General features: G+C 53.4%; 1 protein-coding gene and 1 long non-coding RNA gene across 2 annotated transcripts; one reads left to right on the forward strand and one right to left on the reverse strand.

Moving 5' to 3' along the window:
- Window positions 2,272–3,393, reverse strand: LOC108638631. The gene is made up of 3 exons (XR_001919996.1): window positions 3,316–3,393; window positions 3,084–3,234; window positions 2,272–2,648 (listed from the first exon to the last, which is right to left on the reverse strand). It is a non-coding gene; the product is annotated as an uncharacterized LOC108638631 (long non-coding RNA).
- LOC102188098 (proproteinase E) lies at window positions 6,833–14,047 on the forward strand. The gene is made up of 8 exons (XM_018055348.1): window positions 6,833–6,893; window positions 7,877–7,962; window positions 9,806–9,903; window positions 10,025–10,159; window positions 11,258–11,394; window positions 11,794–11,936; window positions 13,151–13,303; window positions 13,959–14,047. The coding sequence occupies exons 1-8, from the start codon at window positions 6,851–6,853 to the stop codon at window positions 13,974–13,976; spliced, it is 813 nt and encodes a 270-aa protein (XP_017910837.1). The 5' UTR covers window positions 6,833–6,850; the 3' UTR covers window positions 13,977–14,047.

Genomic DNA, 14,183 nt, shown 5'->3' on the forward strand with positions numbered 1-14,183 from the left:
GCTCCATGGCCCCCACTGGACCCGCCCCTGCTGAGCAAGCCAGCTCACCCCACTCCTCCGTCCCCAGTCCTGGAAGGTAGTCGAGACCTTGCTCTAAGCCCTGTTGTCTTCTCAGCACGCCCCTCGCCCGCGGAACCAGTTCTCTTCGCTCCAGATACTTGAGATTCCTGTTTCCTGGTTTGACCCAGACTGAACTGACACCCGCAGCAGAGCAGCCGTCCGACTTTCCAGCCCGAGGAGGAAACCAGCGCCTGTGTAGGGCCGAGCCCTGGGAGCAGCAGAGGATGGACCCCAGACCTGGGTGGGCCTCCCCGCCGCTCCCCCCTCGCAGAGTTGAAGCCAAGTCCTGAGAGATGGTAGAGTTCCTAACTGTTTGTCTTAGGCAGGGTTTCCTGCTGCTGCTTCTGAAAGCATTCGTGGTACTCGGTGCCAGGAACCTGCAGCTGCCCTCCCCTCCCCCGTATCTCTTCTCCCTTTCTTCCCCGGTAAGAGGCATTTCCCCTGTGCCAGGACGTTTCCCAGTCCCCCAGGCAGCTAGCAGGGGACCACGGGCTGGTTTCCGAGCACGGTCAGAGGAGACGGACACAAATTCCCGCTTGGGTGCTGGAGTAACATGTCAGCTTGCCCCTTCCTTTCTCTCCGTCTGGAATGTGGTGTGGTGCAGAGGCCATTGCAGGCTGTGTTAGTCTCCTGGGGCCACAAACTGGGTCATTTAAACACCAGAAATGTATTCTCTCAAGGGTCTAGAGGCTAGAAGTCTAAAATCAAGGGGTCAGGAAGGTAAGTTCCTTCTGAGGGTATTTCCAGGTTGTGAAAACCTGGCTTGTAGGGGGCTGTTTTTCTTCTGTGTGGGTCTCTCTGTGTCCAAATTTCAGCTTTTTATAAAGATCCAAGTCATATTAGATTAGGGCCCACCCAAATGACCTCATCTTAACTAATTACATCTGCAATGACCCTAATGCCCAAATATGGTTACTTTCTGAGTTACCAGGGAATTCGGAGGGGGGAATACACAACAGAACCCATGCCTTGAAGATGAGGCACATTCCTAGCAATGGACTGAGAAACAGAAAGAGCGAATGACTTCCCAGAGCAACACCGCAACGCCAGCCTGGGGCTCTGAAGCCGCATGCACACGTGCTCAGTTGCAAAGTCGTATCCGATTCTTTGCGGCACCATGGGCTGTAGCCCGCCAGGCCCCTCTGTCCCTGGTGTTTCCCAGGTGAGAATATTGGAGTGTGTTGCCATTTCCTCCTCCACGGGGTCCTCTTGACCCAGGGATCGAACTCACATCTTCTGCTTTGGCCGGCTGGTTCTTTACCACGGAACCACCTGGGAAGCCCAGACTTTGAGGTTAGAGGAAAATATGTTTCCCCCTTATTCATGCCCCATTATTTGGGTTCTCAAACAAAAGTGTATCCCAGGTCAGTGTCCGGGAAGGGAACAGGCATCAAGCCCAGGAGGTAACTGAGGGATATTAAAAAAAAGTGCAGGTGGGGTTGGAGAAACTAACAAGGCATGGTGGGGGCATTTCAAGGCGTGCATCAGGGGAGCCGAGACCACCCCCAGGCCTGGAGGGGTAGAGGAAGAAGACAGTCAGTGGAGCCCTGAGGAAGGAGCTGTGGGGAAAGGAGACGGCCCCCGACAGGCGCCACGGCCTCTGATGGAGGGACGCAGGCCCTGGAACAGACGCCCCGACCGCTCCATCTTCCCGTCCCCCAGGTTCCTGCTGGGACCCTCCACTGACTGAACCAAACCCAGAGGACCAGGGAGCCCACGGATGCTTCCAGCAGGCTGGCCCGCGGCGCAGGATGCAGCCGGGCGAGGAGCTGAGACGGTCCAGAAGGACGGCTGACACCCGGTTCTTGCTGCCGCACCCCACCTGCTGGCTGCGGCTCAGGCGGCTGTGTCTCCTTGGCAGGACCATCCCTGGTGATGGGTCAGTGCCTGGAATCTAGTGGGTGTTTGACAAATATTTGCGGATGTGTACATGCCAGGAGGGCAGTGGAATGAGAGTGGGGAGGGAGGGGACTGCCTACCTCCAGCCCCTGGGTCAGCACCATCCCCCAGAGCAGGCGGTGAGGGGTTGGCCCCAGGAAGACAGGCCCCGGGCCCGCATCCCTCCTCAGTGCTGCTGTCCAGCAACCTCCAGGGGGCCCAGCTGAGACAGCGACTTCCTCGGGGCAAGAGCCATCTGCGTGACAGCCCAGCCCTGGGTCCCCTCAGCGGCTTTTTGGTACCATTGCAGGGCCAATGGGGCCCCTGCCTGATCTCAGTGGCTGAGCCATCCCACCCGAGAGGGATGCTGGGCAACGAGGCGTCAGAGTCTGGGATTTAAGATCACCTGTGTCTGACTCTCCATGAACATTGGTACCTTCCAGATTCCAAGAAGTCCTACGGGAGAGATCCCTGTGAACATTGTTTAATCTCCCATTTCCCAGTCCCACTGACCCTCTGATTCTTTATTGGGTGCCCACAGGGTTCTGGGTGGGAGCTGAGCTCCCAGCAGAGAACACAGCTGGGGCTCCAGAGTCAGGGGAGGAAGAGTCAGCAGGCGTTGAAGCATCTTCAGCCTCATTCATTCTTTCGTTCCCTCTTTTAACGTATTGTGCGTTTCATTGAGTACACGTGCCAGGCTCCTCCTGGCACTGGGAATTCAAAGATAAATCAGAAAGTTGTGCCCTCCTGAAGTTTCCCACCTGGTAGGAAACTAGAAATAATGAAAACACCTCCCCCTACTGCTAAGAAAAGGCTCCCCAGCTCCCTCGTACCCTCTCCAGACACACCTCCGAATTCTCTGTTCGCTCTGCGCCTCCTGTTCAGGATGCCGCTTGCTCGGCTTTAGGCTGAGCCCTGCTGTGGACCTGGGCCCCTGCAGCCTCCCTGCCAGCTCCCTCTTCCCAGGGGAAAAGCTCCAGCTGCTCCCAGGCCGGAAAACCCCAGAGGATTATTCAGCAGCACCCTGGCAGCGTGTCTGCTAGGCCTTGAGGCTAAGGTGACCTGACAGGGTTAGTGATGGGGCGGTCCTGGAGGGTCCATCTCCCTTGGGACAGAGGAGAGGGCCAGGGTGGCCACACACCCACCTGCAGAGCCAGCAGAAAGGCTGGGACCCACTCAAGGCCACCCAGATAAAGGCTGGGGTGGCTTATCGTGTGACCCTGCGGGGAGCAGGCAGTGACCCTGCGGAGGGGTGCTGAGCCAGTCCTTGCTGTTCCCTGGGTCTTCCTTTTCCATCTGTCAGAAGAGACGGATTAGATCATCTTTGAGGCTGTGTCTGTTTCAGACCCTCTACGGTGGGATCCGGGAAGCTCTGACCTGCCCTTCTTCCTCCCCGGGCATATCTTCAGTTTCTCCCCCTTTCTTCCTCTGCTCAGGGTCTGGGAAATGGCTGTGAGCTTCAAAGCTGAGCAAACAAGCATTCCCCGGGCCCACAGGGAACAGGGGGAGGGAGGGCGCGGCTATTTTTATCACGCTCTGAAGGATTTTCACAGCTGCTTCTGTTGTTGTCCACACACTCACCACAGGCCCAGGCTGTTGGCGTCACAGACGTCACTGTAGGGGGTGCTCAGAGGGGCTGCACCCTTGAAAGAAACCCTGCCTGCTGATGCCTGGCATTCCATCACGAGGGATCCGATTAAAGCAGCTAAACGTCGCCCTCCTCCCATGCTTCCGAAATGTAGCAGCCCCCAAAGAATGGCTCTCCATGATCCATGACACCAGGAGGAAGGAATCTGGCCGTCCTTGGAGTGCTGGGTGTGGAGGACAGGAGAGTGTTGCTCAGTCAAGTCTGCAGAGCTCCTTTGCCTTATTCTGCAAACGTGCATTGAGACCCTGCGAAATGTCGGCCCTGGGCTGGGAGCCTGTTTCCAGCAGCCAACAAGGATGTGCCAAGTCTTTTCTACAATTAGAATAATGTGAACTGAGTTCACAGATTTAGTGCCAGCCTCTGTGCTTCACAGGCTTCCCTGACGGCTCAGATGGTAAAGAATCCGCCTGCAGTGCAGGAGACCCAGGCTCAATCCCTGGGTTGGGAAGATCCCCTGGAGAAGGGAATGGCTATCCACTCCAGTATTCTTGCCTGGAGAATCCCATGGACGGAGCAGCCTGGCGGGCTACAGTCCACGGGGTCAGACATAAAGAGTCAGACACGACCGAGCAACTAACGCTTTCACTTTCTGTGCTTCACACTTCACTGAAATGGTCTCAGATATCGTTCTGTCTCCAAAATACCTCCTGATCCCACCCAAATCTCTCCATCTCCGTCTCTACCACCCCAACCCCACCTCCCATACCCCAACTTCGCCCAAGAAACTGAAATAGCTCCAGCTGGTTCCCTTCGCTCTCACCCCACAAGCCTTCATACAGTACCCAGGAAAGAGATTTTTTGAGAGTGTGAGACCCCAGGTCCTTCCCCTACTTAATCACCACTCCTGCCCCCGAGGCTTTCTCTCTGTGCCTGGAATTAAAGACCCAACTCCTTATCAGCCTGACCTGCAAGCTTGTGGGGTCTGGCCTTCAACCACCTCTTTTTCTCTTTTTCTCTCTCTCTAAATCTGGGTTTCTGGAAACAGAATTAGGCTAATCAAATAGCGTTAGTCCACTCATGGGCCACTTTTATTTATTAGACACATAGTTGTTTTAAATCAGATAGTTGCCGCTTACAAAACCACATCTAACGCAACGACGCATGTGACTCACAGAAGCATTATGCTAACCAAAAGATGCCCAGACACATAAGATAAATAACGATATGCTTCCATTTATATGTAAAGGTTCTAGAAAAGGCCAGACTAAAGAGACAGAAAGCAGATCCCAGGCTGCCAGGGGGGCCAGGTGTGGAGGTGGGAGGGTAGGGGCAGGGGACAGAAAGTAACTAGGTGGGAGGAAAATTTCTTTTTGTGTGTGTGTGTATTTATTTTTTTGCCTAGGGCTTCCGTGGTGGCTTAGACAGTTAAGAGGCTGCCTGCAGTGCAGGAGACCCGGGTTCGATCACTGGGTCAGGAAGACCCCCTGGAGAAAGAAATGGCAACTCACTCCAGTATCCTTGCCTGGAAAATTCCATAGACAGTGGAGTCTGGCGGGCTACAGTCCATGGGGTCATAAACAGTCCAACACAACAGACTGCTTCACTTTCTTTCTTTCTCAGTGGCAGAACACACCATCTCCGACGTGTCATGCAAGATCTTTCGTTGGGTGTGTGGGCTCTCTAGCTGGGTAATGAAAACGTTCCATGCCATGATGGTGGCGGTGGTTACCTGCCTGTGTGTGTTTGTCAAAAATTAAATTCTACAATTAAAACCGGTGAATTTTATTATATGTAAATTAATCTTCAACAAAAATCTAAAACTAAAACAAAAACTACCAAAACAAAGCTGCTGCTGCTGCTGCTGCTAAGCCTGGAAGCTCTCAAAACATCTGACCTGTCCTCTTTGCCTTCACCCCAGACTTGAAATGAACATAATTCCTAACCCTAGGTTCATTGCGCCTTTGCTTGCCTTTTTATGCAATTTTATTCACTTATCTGTATTTTTTAAAAGGTATATGTTTAAATTTCAGTAGTTTTTAATTCTCCAAAAAGAGTATTAAACAATATTTCATCTTCTGGGGCCTTCTTTTCCTTCTTGCTTTATATTCCTAGAGATTATCTACAGTGTGGCATGTCACGGCGATTCATTCTTTTTGACTGCTGCTTAATATTCCATTGTATACATAGACTACATCTATTCACCCACTTGCCTTCATGGACATTTCTGTTGTTCCTAGGCTTTCATTATTGAGGAGAGTGGACAGGGAAGCCAGGGACATTCTTGGGGCATGCCTCCTGGGGCACATGTGCGTGATTTTTTTGAGAGGCTAGAGGAGTGGAATTGCTGGATCAGGTGTGGAATCAGCTTTAGGCTTTGATGCTTCAGCCTCACTGACCTCCTGTCCTTGGACAAGCCTCCAGACCTCTGCACTTGTCTTTCCCCCCTTGGGGAGCTTTTCCTTCAGGGCTTCCCATGGCTGGCTTACTCGCCCTTTAGGACTTAAATCAAACACTATTCTCTTCAGCCCAAATGTCACTCTCTCTGGCCCCCCACCTAAATGAGTCACTCCCATCCCCACCTCAGTCCCCTACATCTTATTCTTTTCATAGCATCTTCCAGCACAAACAGAAATAGCCTTTCTTTATTTTTGCTGATTTGTCATTGTCTTCCCTAGTAAGCAGACTTGCCTGGAGAATTCCATGGACAGAGGAGCCTGGCAGGCTACATGTCGCAGAGTCGGACACGACTGAGCAACTGACATCCTCCAAATCCCCTAGTAGACTAAAGCAGCCCCAAGAAAGCTGGGACTGTTCTTGCTCAAGGCTGCATCCCCAAGAACATCCTGATATGGAGAGAATGCTCAACAAAAACATATTTTTAATTGAGGTGGAGAGTAATATTAATCCCATATTAGAGATGAGAAACCTGAAGCTCAGAGGGGGTAAGCCATGTGCCCAAAGACGCAGAGCTTGGGAGTGGCAGAGCCAGGATTTGAACACAGGTGTGAGCTGTCCCAGAGCCCCTGTTTGCTCCTGGAAGAGGCTGTCTTACTCTGATATGAACTTTCCTTCCCCCTCCCCTGTTATCGGCTTGCCATTCTGGGCCACCTGTGCAGCCTCACTTTGGAGAGCACACTCGGGACCCTGTTGTTGGCGGTCACCGCCCCATCTGCGGTGGGTGGGGATGTGGCCTTGGACTATGGGAGATCTGGTGTTCCACCACCTGTTCTGGGAATGGGGCCCAGGAGGGCCCCCCCCCCGCCCATCTTCTGCCCTATATTAAAGCCTTGGGCTATGAATCCCTTTCTTATCGTCTCAAAGCTCATGATGATCCAGCTGCTGAGTTTTCTCCTATTTGTGGCCCTTGGTAAGACTCCAGCCTGTGCTGCCCTGGGCCAGGATCCCTTGAAATCTACCACCCACCCTGAGTCTCTCGAACGCAATGCCTGGTTTCATAGGAGAGGGCTCAGCTTGGAGCTGAGGATGGCGGTGGAGGTTTTCAGCTCGGTGCTGGAGCAAGAGAATCGAGGGGAAGCTGTGGGTGATGGACCAGCTCAGGAGGTGGACTGGGAGACCCAAACCCCTGGGTGGGAGTCCTTGACGGAAACAGTGGTAAACAACGTCTAATGGTAAAGAGTCTGGGCTCTGTGGTTAGACTGCTTGGGTTTGGAATTTCTGTTCCTCTGCTTAACCCTCCAACTCTCCCCTCACACTCCCCTTACTGCATTCCATATCCTGTGATCTAGCCTTTTCCCGGTACCTCTGCCATATTACAGTGCAGCTCAGGGCCGCCCTCTCCAAGCAGCCTCCCTTGACTAGCAGTAATGGATGGTAGCAGGTCATGCTTACTGAATGCCTGCTATGTTCCAGGCAGAAGGCTTGGGGTTTTTTCTTGTATTATCTTCTGTAACCCTCACAGCAGCCCCATGAGATCTGTACTATTAATATTCCCATTTTGCAGATAGAGAAACTGACCCTCAGAGAAGTAAAGTGGCCCATCCTAGAACCAGGGGCAGAGCTGCACTTTGAATCCAGACAGCCTCACTCCAAAGCGGCCCCTCTTCATGGCGATAGCTATTGCTCCTCAAGCCCCCTCTGGGTACCAGGCGCTGTTCTAAGTGCATCAGGTTTACTCCTGCCCTGAAAGGAAGCCACGTGTTCATCTCCATCCCAGACTCCCAGGACTCCAGAAATCCCTGCTCTTGCCCAAATGCTCACTGTTGATACGCGGCTACTGGGGTCAGAGATGGGAAGGAGTTGTGTGGGATGTCACAGCCTGTCTGGGGCCCAGACCTCCTCTTTGCTTTGGGGAACCTTGGGACTGATTGACCCTTCTCCTGTCTCCTCTAGCCTCGGGCTTCAGCCAGCCTTTGTCCCACCCCTCCTCCAGAGTTGTCAATGGTGAGGATGCGGTCCCCTACAGCTGGCCCTGGCAGGTAAGAGCAATACCAGCTGCGCTATTTCCCACCATGGGCTCTTCACCCCATGCTCTGATCGCAGGGCACCCAGTCTGGACCCCACTGCATTGCTTCCGGTATCCACTTCAGTTTCCCAAAGACCAGGAAACCATTGGATAATCGCCTTCATACAGAAGTTTTCCCCATTTAACCTGTAATTCTCACTGGGCTGTTTGTATGTTAACAGTAGACTCTGGGGAAAGAGAAATGTTTAACCCAAGGGTCAGTGCATTAATGGTGGAAGTTCAGCGCTATGTTTATGGAGGGATGTGAGGTCTTATTTCCCAGGCCAGGGTCCGAAGCCTTGTTCCCTGCATTGGAAGCACAGAGTCTTAACCCCTGGACTGCCAAGGAAGGCCTGCCACTATTTTCTTTAAACCGATTCACTTTTAAAAACTGAAATACCTACGTCAGCCTCATTTTAGCAATACTGGTCAAGAAATCATGGGTTTGATGAGCTAATTATACATTTTTTTCGACGATACACATTATGCTGTTGCTAAGTCGCTTCAGTCGTGTCTGACTCTGTGCGACCCCGTAGACGGCAGCACACCAGGCTCCCCCGTCCCTGGGATTCTCCAGGCAAGAACACTGGAGTGGGTTGCCATTTCCTTCTGCAATGCATGAAAGTGAAAAGTGAAAGTAAAGTCGCTCAGTCGTGCCCGACTCTTAGCGACCCCATGGACTGCAGCCCACCAGGCTCCTCCGTCCATGGGATTTTCCAAGCAAGAGTACTGGAGTGGGGTGCCATTGCCTTCTCTGGATACACATTATACAATAGGGCTATAAAGTCTGAGAGCAATAAAGGGATGAAGGGCGTTTGTGGAGGTCAGAGGAAGGAGGCAGAGAGGACTAGACTCACGGCAGTAACACAGTGGCCACTTATCACGTGTGGCTATTTAAATTTATGTATTTATTTTAATTTTTATTGGAGTGTAGTTGATTTACAAAGTGGTGTTAGTTTCAGGTATACAGAGAGTGAATCAGTTATACAGAAACATGTCCACTCTTTTTTATAGACTCTTTTCCTGTATAGGCCTAAACTTAAATTCATTAAAATTAAGTCATATTAGAAATTCAGTCGCTCAGTGCTGACCACATTTTATGGATTGATTGATTGCGCTGGGTCTTTGCTGCTGCACGCAGGCTTTCTCGAGTTGCGGCTAGTAAGGGCTACTCTTCACTGCTATGCATGGGCTTCTTATCGTGGTGGCATCTTTCGTGGCAGAGCACAAGGTCTAGGGTGCCCGGGTTTGTTGCAGCACGTAGGTTCAGTAGTTGTGACTCAAGAGCTCCAGAGCACAGGCTTAGTAATTGTGTGGCTTTAGTTGCTCCAAGGCATGTGGAATCTTCCTGGACCAGGGATCAAACCTGTGTCCCCTGCATCGGCAGGCGGATTCTTATTCACTGCACCACCAGGGAAGTCCACTAGCCACAGTTTAATTTCTCAATAACCACACGTGGCCAGTAGCTACCAGGCTGAATCCTACCAAACATTTCCATCATCACAGAAAGTTCTGTGGGATGTCATTGGCCTATATCAGGTGTCCTCTGGCTTGTTCTGCAAAGGCGGAGAGAGGAAACGTTTTAGCCTCTGTCGGCCCTGTGGTTTCCATTGCAGTGACTTAATTCCACCGTTGCAGCTTGAAAGCAGCTGTGGAAGGTACAGTTGTGTGTGGGATGGGCATCCCCTTTCCAGAGGATGCCATTCTCTGTGACTACTGCCCTCTAGAGTTGTGCAGGGCACAACCTATACAGCCATGGGTAGCAACCCCCTTTGTGGGGCCCAGACCACTCAGAAGCCCCCCTCCCTTGCCGCCAGGTCTCCCTGCAGTATGAAAAGGACGGAGCATTTTATCACACCTGCGGCGGCAGCCTCATTGCTGCTGACTGGGTCGTAACCGCGGGCCACTGCATCTCGTGAGTTCTCTTGCTTGCCCCTGTCCCTGCATGAGACCCAGGCGGGCTGGGGCCGTGGAGGATGGTGGGAGGGGACGGAGGAGGCCGCTCAGGCCTGGGCTAATGTCACCTCCGTCGGCAGGACCTCCCGGACCTATCAGGTGGTGCTGGGCGAGTATGACCGCTCTGAGCTGGAGGGCTCTGAACAGGTGATCCCCATCAATGCCGGGGACCTCTTCGTGCACCCTCTCTGGAACTCCAACTGCGTGGCCTGCGGGTGAGTGGTCTCTCAAGCTGGGCACCCAGGGGCTCCTCTGCGGGCCCCTCTAGGACCGGACACTGATGTGGAGAAGATTCCCAGAGGCAACGGACCTGAAGGTCGGAGCCAGGAGAGCCTCTGGGGATCACCCACCTCAAACCTCTCTCCCTACAGAGGGGACAGCAGGGCCCAGGCAGGGGCAGGAATTCCCCCGAGGCCACTTGGCTCTGTGGCTTCAGAAGAGGAGTGACTTAGGAACCCCAAATCCAAAGGTTCCTCCATTCAATGGACACTCCTCCAGAGCCTCCTGGGTTCCCGGCACTGTGGCTCAAGGGAGGAGCACTGGGCTGAGAGTCAGCCTCCAGCACTGAGTCGCTGTGTGGCTTGGGCAAGTCATCGACTTTCTCTGGGCCTGAGTTTGACCACGTGTCAAGGGTGACCTTCACGAAGGTCAAGAAGGCCATCACTGGGTGAGAACACAGAGTAGGCTTCTTAAGCCTCTCAAGCATATGCAGAATTGTATGTCTGGGTGGCTTCGCTCAGCATTTTTCTGGGGAGAGGACCAAAGTGGGGTGCAGAACCCCTGTGAGTGCAGAAGTGGGGGACCGTGATGATCAAGACCTGGACCCATCTCCATGGGGCTCCTGGGGTAGGCAGAGAGAAAGTCAGACCCCGATGTGACGATCTGAGTGACAAACAGGAAGATGAAAGGAGCGCTGGTTCTCCAAGTGTGGTCCCCAGGCCAGCAGCAGCACCTGGGAACTCACTAGGAAGGCGAGGCCTCGGGGCCTCCCAAACCCACTGCATCCAAAACTCTGGAACGGGCTCCGGCATCCTTTTATTAAGAAGCCCTCCTCTGATTCTGACACGGATGAAGTGTACAAACCCCTGGTGTAAAAGCCGAGCACAGTTACCGAGGCCAAGGGTCACTGTGGGCTGGAGGGGCGGGGGGCGGGGGAGGGGCTTCCAGAAGTTGCTCAGCAGTAAGAATGCACGGGATCCAGAGGGGAGCGTCGGGGGCATCCCAGAGGTGAAATATCCTGCGCAAAGCTGGGGCTGGAGCTTAGTCTGGCTGGAGGACCAGGCTCCTCCCCGTGACTCTTCCCTCCTCCCCAGCAACGACATCGCCCTCGTCAAGCTCTCGCGCAGCGCCCAGCTGGGAGACAAGGTCCAGCTTGCCAGCCTCCCTCCCGCCGGCGACATCCTGCCCAATGAAGCCCCCTGCTACATCAGCGGCTGGGGCCGTCTCTACAGTGCGTGCCGAGTCCTCCAACTGGCTGAAGGGACGGTGGGCAGGAAGACAGAGCCCGGGGCGAGGGCTGAGGGCAGAACCCAGAGCAGCCTAGCACTTCCTCACATTCCTCCCCCAGTGGCCGCCTTCTCCGCTCTCCCTCCCAAGCACGAGCGTGTGCAGCGCGGCGGGGTTTAGTCTCTCCTTTCTGCCCTTCGCGGGATGTTCTGATGCACAGAGCAGGCAGGACCACACGCCCTGGTGGGAGGAGACTTCACCTCACACTGGAGGAGCAGGCTTTCCTCGTAACCCCCACACCATCCTGGGGCTCCCAGCTCTGACTCAGACGCTGGCCCAGGCTCGGCACCCCCACAGCAACTCCCCACCCCGACCCCGCCCTCACTGCTCTCCGTCTGCACAGCTGGCGGGCCGCTCCCAGACAAGCTGCAGGAGGCGCTGCTGCCCGTGGTGGACTACGAGCACTGCTCCCAGTGGGACTGGTGGGGCTTCACCGTGAAGAAAACCATGGTGTGCGCCGGCGGGGACGTCCGCTCCGGCTGCAACGTGAGTCAGCTCTCACCCCCGCCCGCGCCCACGGCGGTGCAGGGCTGCAGCCCGTCTGCTGGGTGTGCAGGGCCTGGGGCCCCTCTGCCTGGGAGCGGAGGAGGAATCTTGCCCATTCAGCCTCCAGGCCGGGCGAAACTGGGAGGAAGTCAGCGCAGCCGGGACACACAGCCCTGGTCTGCCACACTGACCTGATCCGGAGCAAATCACTGCGCCTTCCTGGTCCTCGGGAGTCCCCGTCAGTGCACCAGGGAACGGGGCTTCCCTGAGAGCTCAGCTGGTAAAGAATCCGCCTGCGAGGCAGGAGACCCCAGTTCGATTCCTGGGTCGGAAAGGTCTGCTGGAGAAGGGATAGGCTACCCACTCCAGTATTCTTGGGCTTCCCTTGTAGCTCAGCTGGTAAAAAAAATCTGCCTGCAATGCAGGAGACTTGGGTTCAATCCCTGGGTTGGGAAGATTTCCCTGGAGAAGGGAAAGGCTACCCACTCCAGTATTCTGGCCTGGAGAATTCCATGGGCTGCACAGTCCATGGGGTTGCAAAGAGTTGGACACCACTGAGCAACTTTCACTTCACTTCACACCGAGGAAAAGAGGCATCGTGATCTCTAAAGTCACCTTCAGCTCTGGGGTCCTGAAGTCATAATTAAGCAATACTCTCATTGTACTATAAGTGAATATGAATAATAATAACTAACTGTGGGAATAACAATCAGAACTACTATTAGCTTGCTTCCTCTCTACCAGGCATTGTGCTAAGACTGTAGGCTTATCATCTCATTTAACTGTCATAATATCTTATAAGATAGGCATAATAGGTATCATTCCCCATCACAAAGGGCTTCCCAGGCGGTGCTAGTGGTAAAGAACCCACCTACCAATGCAGGAGACATAAAGAGAGGCACAAAGGAAGCATAAAGAGAGGTTGGATCCCTGGGTCAGGAAGATCCCCTGGAGAAGGAAATGGCAACCCACTCCAGTACTCTTGCCTGGAGAATCCTTTGGACAGAGGAGCCTGGTGGGCTACAATCCGCAGCATTACAAAGAGTCGGACACGACTGAAGCAACTTAGCGCGCACGCTCGCACCCATCGCAAAGGGGCAAACTGAGGCCCAGAGAAGTCAGGCCATATAAGGCTTTCTCCAGCCCCCCAAAGTCAGAACCAATCCTTGGAGCTCAGACGAGGCTCAGCCCCTACGGCTCTCTCACCGTTCCAGGGTGACTCTGGAGGACCCCTCAACTGCCCAGCAGCAGACGGCTCCTGGCAGGTCCACGGCGTGACCAGCTTCGTTTCTGCCTTTGGCTGCAACACCATCAAGAAGCCCACAGTGTTCACGCGAGTCTCAGCCTTCATTGACTGGATTGATGAGGTAAGCGGGGCAGGGTGAGTGGAGAGGGCTCTGGGGGCTGAATGAGAACAGCAGATCCTGATCCCAGATCGGCAGTTGGGGGTGGGGGTTGGGGACCTTCCAGAGGGGCTTGAGGATGTTTTCTGCAGCCTCAAGGGCTTCTGGGTAGAGTTCTGAACACTACTGAACTTCCTTATTTCAACAAGTGTTTAGGAAATGCCTCCTCTGGTCCAGGTCTTTTCTTGTCATGGAGGATAGAGTGATGTGCGGCTTGTGGGAAACAGATGACGAGATGAGCAAACTGATGAAATGGGATGGACACTGTGATAGGTGAAGCTCAGGCCCCAGTGACCGTGCCAGCTTCACCTGGGAATGAGTGATCAGGGAGGATTAATGTTGTTCATGACAAGAGCATTAGTCATCATCTATGGACTCTTAAACATATGCCAGGCACCGTGATGACACCTATGTGTTTAATTTAAAATCCACATGAAGTAAGTATTATGATCACTCCCATTATACAGATGAGAAAATTGAGGCTAGAGAGGTCAAGTCACTCTCCCAGGGTCACGCAGTTAATGAGTGACATGGCTGGGACTTGAACTCAGTTCCATATGGCATTAGAAGCTGTGCTCCTGACTAGACCGTTCTGGTTTTACTCCCTTTTTTTTTTCAGACCATTGCAAGCAACTAAGAACCAAGGCCAAGGCGGTAGTGCCCATCCACACTCTTTATAAAAAATAAAAGATCTCTCAGAAAATTCCAGCCTGAGTCTTTCTTTCTTTTTTGACTCACCTCTCTTTCCAGCCCGTTTCTAGAATTTTAGATGTTGTATGTAGAAATGAGACCCAACTCTCTCCTATTAGAATGAGAGAAAAATGAGGCTCAGATAGAAGGGAGC

Source organism: Capra hircus, chromosome 2 (genome assembly GCF_001704415.2).
Source record: "Capra hircus breed San Clemente chromosome 2, ASM170441v1, whole genome shotgun sequence".
Lineage (NCBI taxonomy): Eukaryota > Metazoa > Chordata > Mammalia > Artiodactyla > Bovidae > Capra > Capra hircus.

What these genes read in the sequence shown, in the direction of transcription:
- LOC102188098 (XM_018055348.1), top strand. Translation starts at nt 6,851, where the DNA reads ATGATGATCCAGCTGCTGAGTTTTCTCCTATTTGTGGCCCTTG. An exon ending in ACCGCGGGCCACTGCATCTC is followed by an intron (nt 9,904 to 10,024) that starts GTGAGTTCTCTT and finishes CTCCGTCGGCAG; the next exon opens with GACCTCCCGGACCTATCAGG. An exon ending in CGGCTGGGGCCGTCTCTACA is followed by an intron (nt 11,395 to 11,793) that starts GTGCGTGCCGAG and finishes CCGTCTGCACAG; the next exon opens with CTGGCGGGCCGCTCCCAGAC.